General features: G+C 42.2%; 1 protein-coding gene across 42 annotated transcripts in view; it reads right to left on the bottom strand.

Annotated features, from left to right (window-relative positions):
- neb (nebulin) overlaps positions 1 to 12,819 on the bottom strand; it is a 284,616-nt gene that overhangs the window by 124,008 nt on the left and 147,789 nt on the right. For all 42 annotated transcript variants that reach the window (XM_041201321.1, XM_041201334.1, XM_041201338.1 and 39 more), the window contains 9 exons: positions 12,458 to 12,565; positions 10,987 to 11,298; positions 9,116 to 9,319; positions 8,912 to 9,016; positions 8,330 to 8,434; positions 6,098 to 6,409; positions 4,167 to 4,271; positions 1,632 to 1,730; positions 1,433 to 1,534 (listed from right to left, as the gene is read on the bottom strand). In XM_041201321.1, coding sequence (XP_041057255.1) covers positions 1,433 to 1,534; positions 1,632 to 1,730; positions 4,167 to 4,271; positions 6,098 to 6,409; positions 8,330 to 8,434; positions 8,912 to 9,016; positions 9,116 to 9,319; positions 10,987 to 11,298; positions 12,458 to 12,565 — 1,452 coding nt within the window. The remainder of the gene's footprint in view (positions 1 to 1,432; positions 1,535 to 1,631; positions 1,731 to 4,166; positions 4,272 to 6,097; positions 6,410 to 8,329; positions 8,435 to 8,911; positions 9,017 to 9,115; positions 9,320 to 10,986; positions 11,299 to 12,457; positions 12,566 to 12,819) is intronic.

The following is a 12,819-nucleotide window of genomic DNA, read 5'->3' as shown; positions in this document are numbered from 1 at the left end:
TCCTGATAAATACATTATTAACTTGTCAAAGATGGAATACTTGGGCCAGGGTTATCCTTAGAACCTGTGTTCTACGGGAGGGGAATAAATCAGAGCAGTTTTTTTTAGCATGTTGGGGTCAACAAAAACCCTAAAGCACTGGGAATCAAATGAAGATGAAATGTTCAATTTACTTGGCATAGAGTATTAAATAGCAGAAAACATATCTACAACCTTTCTGAACTATTTTATCTGAGGTTCTCTAATTCTGCAGCTGATGCTGTGATACATGCAATTCCTTGTTTTATTAACAGGAAAGGAATAAAAATCCATTTCACATCTGTGTTACAAGTCAGTCAGTGCCATTTGTCCTTCTTCATGATGTGCCAAGACTTGTGGATAAAATAGGATTTGGTCAATTTCCACTGAGATTTAACACTATTGACATTAATGCAGGTTAGGGGCTCCTGGATTTGCTTGAGAAGTCTATAAGAATCATTATTTCAGGGGCATCATGTGGGGAAACCAAAACTAGGAGCCATGAATATAAGATAGTCATGAACAAATCCAGCAAGGAACTCAAAAGAAGCTTTTTTCCAGAGCGTGTTTAGAATGTAGAACTCACTATCATATGGAGCAGTTGAGGTGATGAGTATTGATGCTCTTAAGATTAAACTAATTACAGTAAGGGAGCAGTTGAGGTGATGAGTATTGATGCACTTAAGATTAAACTAATTACAGTAAGGGGAAAAGAAGAATATGCTGATAGGGCTACATGAAGAAGGCTCATCTGGAGCGTAATATTGGTAGAGATCAGTTGAGCCAAATGGCTTGCCTTTTGTTGTAAATTCCAGAAACTATGAGTGGTCGCTTTGATTAATTTCCTATTGACCAAATTGCATTCTCAGGAAGCAATATTTACAAGGTAAAATGGGCATTCCTCTTGTTTTATCTCTCTTGTCATTTAGATGTAGGTTCAGAACTCCCACATATGAACTCCAATTTTTTTCTGCATTGGTGCAAAGCCTGTATCTTTCTCCCCCTTCTAAACTGGGAACCTCCTTGTATTATACATGCCACACTCACGTTGTTCATAGAAACTTTACAAGTTTTACAGCCAAGTATGTAATGGTAACATCATAAAATAACAATATTTAGGTCTTGGTTTCCTCAGTTGATCGTAGGCATTTTTGATTGGTAGATCACAGAACAAATGGGTCTTGCATCAAAATTGAAATTTTCTGAAGATATCTATAATTTAAAAAAATTCTGAAGAGGTTCTATTTGACTATTGTGTTAACTTTAAGTGTATATATTGAAATTAGAGTTTATTGATGTAAGTAATGCGGATCGTTTTAAAAATTCTGAAAACCTAACAAGTGCGTCAATCTGTTTGACACACAAACACATTGGGGTTCAAAATAAAATTTTGAAACTTCCATGCAGTACTAACTTCATTAAGGTTTCGAGCTGCATCACGTGCCATAACCATTGTTGGCGTATCGGCTAGCGTGTACTTTGTCTTACTGGCATGCCATGCTTCACGGTACTTGATCTAAACATCGAAAGGAAGCACTTATGAGAAACAACAGCAAGAAGGCATTACATTGTGGAAACATAATGTAATCGGAAGCAGTAGAACATGTACTCACATCATTCAGAATGTCCCCACTCTGTTTAGCTGTAACGTAATCAACTCTGTCGGTCACTGGGGTAAACGGGAGACTTTCCACTTTTGTGCGGTAATTTCTCTGTTGAAAACAATGGAAGTTATTAATAAATTTGATGAGTGGTGTTCCACAGAGGCCTGTACTGGGGCCTCAACTTTTCGCGATTTACATCAATGACTTAGTTGAGGGGAGTGACGACATGGTAGTGAAATTTGCAGGTGGTACAAAGATAGGTAGGAAAGTATGTTGTGAAGAAGACATAAGGAGGTTGCAGGTGGATATAGATAGGTTGAGTGAGTGGGTAAAGATCTGGCAAATGGAGTATAATGTGGGAAAATGTGAAGTTGTTCACTTTGGCAGGAAGAACAAAAAAGCAGAGTATTACTTAAATGGAGAGCGGCTGCCTAATTCTGAGGTGCAGAGGGATCTAGGTGTTCTAGTACATGAGTCACAAAAAGTTAGTATGCAGGTACAGCAAGTAATTAAGAAGGCTAATGGAATACTATCCTTTATTACGAGAGGGATTGAACATAAAAGTAAGGATGTTATGCTTCAGGGCATTGGTGAGACCGCACTTCGAATACTGTGTGCAGTTTTGGTCACCTTATTTAAGGAAAGGTGTAAATGCATTGGAGGTGGTTCAAAGGAGGCTTACTAGATTGGTGCCTGGAATGAGTGAGCTGCCTTATGAGGAAAGGTTAGACTGAGTGGGCTTGTTTCCACTGGAGTTTAGAAGAGAGAGGGGTGATTGGTTGAAGTATACAAGAGTGAAGGAATGATGGTATTGTTCCAAGTCAGGTTGGTGTTTGACTTGGAGGGGAACTTCAGTGTCCATTATCTTTGTCCCGCTAGGTGGTAGAGGTCATGGGTTTGGAAGATGCATCAAAGGCGGCTCAGTGAGTAGCTGCAGCGCCCCTTGGGTATGATACGCACCGCTCTCACTTTGCATCATGATGGAGAGAGTGAATTTGGTGAATGTGTTGCTGATCAAAGGAGCTTCTTCTGGATGGTGTCAAGCTTCTTGAGTGTTATTGGAATGGCACTCATCCAGGCAAGTGGAATTGCACCTGTCTTAGCTCATCTGTTGCTGACACCCTTGTCCATGCCTTTGTTACTTCTAGACTTGACTTTTTTGGGCTTTCTTGAATGCTTCTGCATCCTATTTACAAGATGGACACCAGAACTGTGCACAGATCTCGGTGTGCATTCTCACCAACGTTCAATATGGGATCAATTCAGTAACATAATAACAAGCTGGCAATGCTAATAGAGCTTTAGAATTTTTTGAATACATTTTTTAACTCACTCTGCATTTGGTTATAAAACACTGACTTTTTACAATTCCAAAAACATGCACGTGGATGTTTACCTGCAGCATATCCTAATATTTAAACACATAGAATGTTATGTGAGCATAAGATTATCGGACAGAATTTTCACCTCAGTGGACCAGCACATGCCCGGCCTGCTCGAGCATGAAATGACATGGGTTAACGTTGGGCAAGTGTCCCAACATCAATGCGCAGTCGCACAATAGTTCAGTCAGCAGGCATGTGCGGGAATCAACAGCGCTCCCACCGACAATTAAAAGGCCTGTTCAGGCCATTAAAGTATCAATTAACTTAAATTTTTCGTTGCCCATCCAACTTTACGGTTGGCAGGCAGGTGAAAAAGCCAAGTGGCCTTTGTATTTTTTGGAAACCTCATCCACTGGCGGGATGAGGTTTCCAACATCAAATAAAAATGAAATAATTTTTTAAAAAATTCACTTATAACATGTCCCTACTTGTGTGACAGAGTCACATGAGGGGACATGTTTTATTACATTTTCCAAATCTTTATTTATTTTTTTGAAAACTCTTCAACTCCCTGAGGCAGCTCTGTGCCTCAGGGAGATTCTCAAGCCCGCAATTGCGCGCATGCGCAAAGTTCGCGCTCACCCTCCTCATCACCATCCCTCCCCCCCCACCCCCATACGAGCAGCGTGTGCACTGCCGCTCGTGTTTCACGCTGGGCGGGCATTAATTGCCTTCCGGCCTCGATCGCAGCCGACCGCCACTACCCGTCCCCCCCCGAGCCCACCCGCCAAGATCAAAATTCTGCCCATCAACTCAGTTTGCTAAAATCTGGCAATTAAAATTCAGCAAAGAGCGGGCCACTTGGCATTTAACTGTGGTAAAGACACTTGGGGACAATTTCCACATTTGCCATTTGGGTGGTATTCTGGCAGATTACCCATTCTATAAAGAACCTGTCATTGATCTCAATCTAAATGAAAATCTGTGGGATCCATAACTCTTGCCAATTTACCATCCAAGAGGTGAGGCTGAAAATGATGTCTGTACATTTTGGACACATATGGATCAATGTAAAATGTATAGGGGATTATATCAATTTGAATCATGGGCATGTGACTGTCAGTGACCATTTTACCAAAATGATCACAGCTGCACTGTCATTATTTGCGCATTATCTAATGCTGCTGATCACATGATGAAAAGGATGTCTTACACTTACCTCACTTATAATATCCTGGGCGTGCTTTACTTTCTTAACATCTATGGATTCTGTTGGAATCCATCCAATTCCACGCATCCATTCCATATCTGATTTGTAATTAATCTGCACCAAATGACAGGAAAATGATCAATGCTTATCTTTTCCAATTCTGAATTACTTAATAAAGTTTATCTGTTAGAGCTTTATTAATACCCCACATCGTTTCAGTGGGGAGGTCTTGAAGCACAGTGGGTAGTGTCCCTATTTCTGGGCCAGAAACTCCACGTCCCACTCTAGATCTTGATGGCCAAGGAAGGAGCAGCCATAATGTGGCCAAACAGGTTGGCTATCAGCCTGTAAATCCAACATGCCTGATGGCAGGTGATAAGAGTGGGAGAATTTCCTGGTCAACCATACTGCAGAAGGCAAGCAAACCACTGGAATGCTTTGCCAAGCATAATCATGGACCAGTCCAATAGAAGCCCATGATTGCCAATGCCCTCTTAAGGCATGCTGCCTGAAGGAGGAAGATTATTTCAATAAATTATTTTTTTTCTCTTAGGTTGTCCTATTCTGTATTCCGTTTTCCATATCAGAGGAATGCTGAGTTCTGGCTGGATTTTAACAGGGGTGGTTTATATAATTGGTTGAGTGGTCCAGTAGGGAGAGTTTCAGATGGGAAATCCAGAAGTGAGGTTTTAATTCCACAGTATGTGTCTTTTGTCCTTGGCACAGTCCCCACCTGGATGTCAGTCTGATTGACATATTTCCATTGACAGGATTCTTAACCAGGCCGCATCACTAAATGGGTCCAGTCAAAGACTACCAAACCCCCCCACTACCACCCCCCCCACCCCCCCCACCCCCGGAGTGGTGGGGCGGGGCAGGTGGGGAAGGATAATGGAGTTGGGTCTCCAATCGCTGACCAAGGGGCCTTTGTGGGGTAAGGGGCAGGGATGAGAACTGATTGGTGTTGGGTGGGGGAGCTTGAGGCATTGGAGGAGGGAGCAATCCTGCTCCCCAAAGCTGACCCCATCGCTCATCACCTACTGGGTTTTCCTGTAAAAGAGGTTAAATCAGTGGCTGTCAGCCTCTTTAAAATACAACCTGCCTCCTGGAAGTGGGTGTTACCTCAGTTAAAGCTGGAAGTGGTCATATTAGAGGCGGGTTTAAAAGTTCTTAAATTTTAAACTCTGACCTGCCCTCAACCCCATCTGTCTTTGAGCGTTAAAATGCAACACAATGGATTCTGGGCTTCTGACAATGCTGGTTTGCAGTCAGAATGAGCATGAACTCACTGTGGTGGTCTGGCTGCAAAAAACATATTTAAATTTTGGAGAAAATTGGAGAGAGGTCACCTTCATTTTGAGGTGCCTTCTCCCTTACTTGCCTGTCATAACATCATGCTTCCCCTCAAGCTGGAAGGCTTCTGATTGGCCCTCCAGCTTTGAGAGCCCACCCACCATTCTTAATTGGACAGCAAGCCTGCTCTTAATTGGGCACTCCAGGGAAAATCACATTAACTGTTTCCCACACAATGCAGGTTCCGACCCCCATTGGAGCTTGATGGTGGGGTTCAGAAGCCTACAGGGAAAATCCTGCCTTTGTTCTCTAAAGTACCTGACCAAGTTATAATCCAGTCGCAGAACTGACACTCCATCCATTGACACTGAGATTCTGGATGATCTCAATTCACTCACTTCCTCATGTACAAATCCCAAATCAGATTAAGGATAAAATTATAGAATTCCCCAGTAACCATATAATAGTTATTCCATATAGACACCAAACAAAGACTGGTGTTACAGTGGAATACTTTGCGCCATGCAAATTAAAGTTGTATTCTAAATAATCTCTCAAGATTTATTAAAATTACGTATTATCATTCCGTACAAACAAATAATTGAAGGCAAAATTTCATGCCAAGGATCAAACTTATTCTTACTCACATCGCTCTGCAGTTCATAGGCCTTCTTTGCCTGGATCAAATCATGCTGGTCTGGCAAACAGGTCCACTTGTGTAGGTGTTGTCTGTAGTCAATTTCACTGACCAGGGTCTGGCATTTCTTGGCCAGTAGGATGTCCAGCATGTCGACTGGCATGTTGAACTTGGTCTTTGTTTTCTCAAAGTCCTTCTTGTATTCCCTGTCACTCTGCATCTTGCCTACGTGCATACACCAAAGCATCTTGGGGTCATCATTAATGTCATTGCATCCAATGTGGTGGCCAAGTTGCTTGCGATAGATTGCTTTATATAAATACTGGGGAGAAATGCACAAACATGTCAATCTCAATTGGTGTTTTAACCTAAAGTGGAAATGTTATTGTGCCTTGGGTCTCAATTTTCCTGTCGGTGAGCGGGGGCGGGGCCTACTTGCCGATGCGTAAAATGAGGCAAGGTGAGGTCGGGCGTGCGTCCCGATGTCACCCCGCGTCATTTGGATTGTCAGTTCGGTGGGCACCCAGCCGCATCGGCTGCTCGTCCGCCCAACTGTCAAAGGCCTATTAAGGCCATTAACAAAGTAATTTAAGTTGTTAAGAATGCTGCCCGTCCAACCTTAATGTTGGTGGGAGGCAGGCAGAGAGCCCAGGCGGCCTTCACATCTTTCATGAAGCCTCATCCACCTTTATTAAACTTCTCACAACTTAAACTAATCTCCCTGAGGCACGGAGGTGCTTCAGGGAGAATTCTGCGCTCTATCACGCGCATGCACAAAACAACGCAGGCTCTGACTCAGGGAGTTCCTCCGCCGCCCGCCCAAGGAGTGCTGAGCACTTCTTAATTGGCCTGCCCGTGTAAAATGGCAGCGCGCACACGATCGGGGGGGCCGATCAGGTTCGCACTTGCTCCCACCCGCCCCCGCACCTCACCTCACCCACACCACCCCCCCCAATTGGGAAAATTCTTCCCTTGGATTTTAGCCCGGAGGTAAATTCTGTGCAGGAAGGGAGCGCTATTCTGAAATCGAGAAATCCAGAAGAACAAGATTCCTGATTATCTTGCACTTTTTAACTATTAGTTGGGTAGCCAACTTCAGAAGGCCACAGCCTACCAGAACAGGTAAGTGTCATAGGGGAGTGTGAGAGATTGTTCAGGGTGGAGGTTTTGATCGTTGAGGGTGGAGGTCTTGATCGTTGAGGGGGACGGGGTATGGGGGGGACGGGGGGGACGGGGGGGACAGGGGGGACCGTGGGGGGACGGGGGTGCGGGGGGGTGGTGGAGGACGGTGGCAGGGTCCTGAGTGCAGCGTGAGGATTAGTCTGAAGGTGGTTGTGGGGGCGCAGTTGCATGATTGCCAGTGGGGGATCCTGATCATGTGGGGGTGGGGAGAGGGGTCCTAATTTCAAGGGTGGTCTGATTGTGGTGGGTGGGCGGGAAAATTCCAATGGGTGAGGTAGAAGGCGGGTGGGGGAGGTGGGAGAAGATAGTCGGGAGGTCCCATGGTAGTCAACATGCGGGGACACGATTGTCTACTCCTGCACTTGGTGTTGCTTCATTCAATGATTTTTGTGAAGTTTCTCAGAATTGTAGGTACAGTCAACCAGACTTGAATAAGGGAACAGGAAGGCTGGATGCAGAAACTAGCGTGATGTTAAAAATTAAGATAAAAGCTAAATGTGAATTCCATTTGTACCTCGTACATTACAAGTACAGTTGTTTGCAACAGTGCTCTATTCAACTGATATTCTTAAGTGTAATTTAATAATTCTCAATTGTAAGATTAGGGAGTGCTGACAGCTGAGACTGACAGCTTCGAAGGCCAGTGATATTTATTTATCCATCTGAGGGCAACCCACATTCATGTTTGTCAGTCAGATTGACTCAATTTACCATAATACAGTTTAAAGTTGTTAACGCTGCGATCAAACATCATTGAGACAAACTCTTATGCTAAACTTCTGTTTTACCAGAGTCCACTTTAGTTAAACCTCAAAGCAATGATAGAGAGAACGATGTTATGAATTCCCATCTAGTTGCAATGAATAAATTCTCCTATACGGAATTTGAATCCTTAAATAACTTATAATTCTGCACAAATGATCATGTAAATGTCTAAGTTCAGTTGTTGATTTTTTTGAGCTTCAGCTCTCTATGGATCCATTTGAAATGACTGGTGCAGTTTTCTGCAGAGTCCATGTGATGAAACACTTCAATATTCAGTCAAAGGTTTTATACTTACGTCACTTGCAATGTTCCTGGAAGCTTTAGCACTCTGGATATCAATAGCGTCAGCACGATAGTTGATGGTCTTCTTTACATCTTCCCAGCCCTGCTTGTAAAGTTTCTGTAAAGGAAGGACAGTAGCAAATTTTTTTACCATCTAAGTATTGCAGTATGATTTTATCGGTCTGGCTGAATTGATATAAAGACTAGTACGGCAGTAGCTGCTACTTTACACCGGTGTTTTTAGCAGCCAGTGACCGATGTAGCTGACTTTTGGGTTTATTTGGGATGACTATAAAAGCACTTGGTTTTTGCATATGAAAGTCCTTTGTCTGGAATTTTAACCCATTTGTAATAAACAAATTCATACCTCTTTAAAATAGTAACAGTATAACATACTATTGTTTGAATTGGACTACTAAATTCATCCTGTTTTGGGATAATTTTTTGGGCTGTGTACTTAAACACAGTGTGATAGAAGACAAACTCCTCCTTTAAGACTTTAAAAAGACACATAAACAGTATTTAAATGGATTTTGCCAAAAATGCCTTATGCCTACTAGTCATTTCAGCAGAAAACTGTGTTCTGTTTACTCACCTGACTAACGTTAGCAGCATTGGATTTAGCTAACAAAATCTCTGGTGTGTCAGGAAGGCCGTGAATCATTACTTTGTCTTTCTCCCAGGCTTCTTTGTATTTTGTCTATGAAGTTTCAAGAAAGGAAAAAAGATGACACACAATCAATTTAAAAATAAGTGAAGAGCAAAGAACAAGTCCATTAAGAGATCTTAAGTATCTTACGTTACTCAGTTGCGCTGAGTTGATTTTAGCTTGGACTAGGCTGGGAAGGTCAACAATGCTGGTGAAGCTGAACGATTCGGGACGCTGGCGGTAATGGCGCTCACTGAGGATCTCCTGGGCTCTCTGTGTTCTCTTAACATCGAGAGAACCATTGGGCATCCATCCACAGCCACGGATCCATTCCATATCAGACTTGTACAGCAACTAAAGGAAAAGCCGGAGAAGCATAGGTCACAAATGATAACTTCTGTGTTAGATTAATGCACAGTTAAAAATCGGATCAATTAGAACAGATAATTGAACTTCTTCAGTAAAGTGCATGAAAGTCCGTTACTGTAACCTCCTCCAGCAATACTGCATGTTCTTTTAATTCTGACTCTTGGGCATCCCTGACTTTCATCGCCCCACCGTTGGCAGCCGTGACTTCAGCTGCCAAGGTCATAAACTCTGGGGGTTGCCTCCCTAAACGTTTCTGCCTCTCTGGGTTACTGCCCTTTAGAATGCTCATTAAGACCTATCTCTTTGGCCAAGGGTGGGGTTTTCCGGCCCCGCCCGCCACCGGAATTTCCCGGTCATGCCAAAAGTCAATGGACATTTAGCTGGGCCGCTGAATCCCCCCGTGGCAGGTACAACCACGACAGGGCCAGAAAATCCCGGCCCAAGTTTTGGTAAACTGTCTTAGTATCTCCTTAAGTGGCTCAATGTCAAATTTTGTTTGATAGGCATGCGAAATGATACATTTTGGAAGACAAAATTAAGGCTGCCATTCTAAAAGGCGTGCAGGAACAGAGAGACTTGGGAGTATATATGCACAAAGGATCGAATGGAGCAGGGCAGACTGAAGAAGCGGTTAAAAAAGCGTATGGGATCCTGGATTTTATAAATAGAAGCATATACAAAAGCAAGGAAGTTATGGTGAACCTTTATAAAAACACTAGTTTGTGGATGGGTTGGAGAAGGTGTGGCTGTTCTCCTTGGAGAAGAGAAGATTGAGAGGAGATCTGATTGAGGCATTCAAAACATTGAGGGGACAGAGTAGATTCCCATTTACAGAAGATTCAACAACCAAAGGATACTGATATAAGGTGACTAGCAAAAGAACCAATGGCGACATGAGGAAAAACGTTTTACGCAGTGAGGTGTTAGGTACTGGAATGTACTGCCTGAAAATGTGGTGAAGGCATATTCAAACCTAACTTGAAAAGAGAACTGGATAAGCACCTGAAGAAAAAGCAATAGCAGGATGGTCGGGAGAGGGCTGGGGAGTAGTCCTAGTGGATTTGATCTTGTAGGGAGCTGGCACAGACACAAAAGGCTGAATGGCCTCCTGTGATGTAACCATTCTATGATTCTATGATAAAACTCCTGTGAAATACCTTGGGACATGTTAAAGGCGTGATATAAATACAAGTTGTTGTTACTTGATGTTGTTAATTGTGGGCCGCTTCATCCCCACACACGTTTTGGTCTACTGTAGCCACCACCTACCACCGCCCCCCATCACTGTTACATATTGATGCATTAGTTTCAAAAAACTCAATGACTCTGAAATTACTAATGTATGATACTGTTTCAATGGTTTGTCTGAGATGCCCCTCCAATAGGATTTAGCCCATTTATCTTTCACAGGCTGACACCTCTGTTAAAACATCACCAAGAGAGAAAATCATTAAGCAGTTGTGTGTGCTAATATTCCATGGTGTAATGTCAGGATACATTTCCTTCCCTTAGATAAGTTGAAAAATAAATTACTTAAAGCTGCTAATATCTCAGTAGGAGGCTTGAATTTACTGTTCTAATATGTGATTTAATTTTAATAAGTAATAACTGCAAAAATATTTTTAATGAAGTGGAAAAATATTAATACTCACATCGCTCTGCAGATCATAGGCCTTCCTTGCCTGGATCACATCGTTCTGATCTGGCAGACAGGTCCACTTGTGTAGGTACTGTCTGTAGTCAATTTCACTGACCAGGCTCTGGCATTTCTTGGCCAACAGGATGTCCAGCACATCGACTGGCATGTTGAACTTGGTCTTTGATTTCTCAAAGTCCTTCTTGTACTCCCTGTCGCTCTGAATCTTGGCTACGTGCATGGACCAAACCATCTTGGGGTCATCCTGAACGTCACGACATCCAACATGGTGGCCAAGCTGCTTGCGGTAGGCTTCTTTGTATTTGTACTGGTTACAAGAAGGAAGGATAACTTTTATGCACATCGCAATCACAAATCTCACAGACATTAAGGTTAGGCACGAGTGGAGCTACACATTTCATGTTACCTTGGTTGACATTCAGTATTAAGAATGATATCAATGTGTAGAATCAGATGATTCTGTGTTGAACCAACTTCATAGCTCCTCAATTCTCAAAAAGGATTACTCTCCTGCTACTGATGTACATGAAGTTTGGTCCCTGTACATCAATTTATTTTTAAACATATATATTCATAAATAAATAATTGTCTAAAACCACTGTTTTTAAGTAACTTGGATATGCAACATTAAGCCAGAATTTGCTGTTAAGATAACATTAAAGCTAATGCCACCAACATGGATAAGTAGTACAGTAACTTCAAGCCAGGAGCAAATGTACGGTTAAATGTCCATATCCAAAAGTTGCTTTTGGAGTTGTGCTCCTTTACTATTATCTTCAGGAAACCAACCCTTAGCCTCCCCAGTTTCCTTTAGGGACTTGTTGTATTTTTTCATTAATTAACAATTAAACTTGCCACAGTAGCTTAACTCTTGTCACTACTGGTGTAAGTAGCCTTTAGCAGCATGAAAAAGGTGAACGACTGCAACCTCCTGAGCACCAGAAATTAACTATTACAGTAGCAGAGTCTCAGTTCTGAATTTTTCAGGGAGATTTTAAAAATGTCAAATTATAAATTTTACCAGGTTTTTTTCTTACTTTTCCTTGCTGCCTCGTTTTTTTTTCGTCTCTCTCTCTCTCTCTCTCACTTAATCCCCTCTCTTTATTCCTCTTTCTGTACCCAATTTCATATTGTATTTATCCAGTGTAATTCACCACCCTTCTCATTCTTTCCTCTGTTTATTTCCCAATTCTTAAATCTTATTGGTTAAGGAGATGCCCTGTTGCTTGCACTGTTTACTCAGGTCACAGATGCCCTGGTTCCCTCATTATCAACTTACTGGGCAATTCATTTTTTGAGCTGAAGGATCTGGAGCAAGTCTAACGCACAGCATACACAGTTTGATGCTATGTTATTGTAGGACCTTGGCTTTTATCTTATAATTGGAAAAATTGCTTTAATCAACACATACTTAAGCAACACTCTCACAATTTAATAGCATCAGATAACCGCATGTGCATACTTACATCACTAGCAATGTCTCGGGAAGCTTTTGCAGCCTTGATTGGGATGGCATCATTCCTCAGATCATATCCTTCCTTCTTAGATTCTTCCCAGTTGAGTTTATATAATTTCTACACAGTATAAAAGAGGAATAATGAAACATCAGTCAAACGTTAGGCACAGATAGCAAGCCATTGTGAACTTAAAGACCACTTCCCCTGCCCAGCCAACACTCAACACTACCCCGACAGTGGCTATGGTCAACACTCAAGGGGTCAATAAGCAAATTGTGGAAAAATAAGGTTTGGCAAAACTTTAAACTGAATTTCAAAAAGAAGTTGAGATATTAAGAGAATAAACAATTTCTGAGCAAACAGAAAGCAAT

Source organism: Carcharodon carcharias, chromosome 12 (genome assembly GCF_017639515.1).
Source record: "Carcharodon carcharias isolate sCarCar2 chromosome 12, sCarCar2.pri, whole genome shotgun sequence".
NCBI classification, from domain to species: Eukaryota; Metazoa; Chordata; class Chondrichthyes; order Lamniformes; family Lamnidae; genus Carcharodon; species Carcharodon carcharias.
Note: the sequence above shows the minus strand (reverse complement) of the source record. Positions and strands in the feature narration are given on the sequence as shown.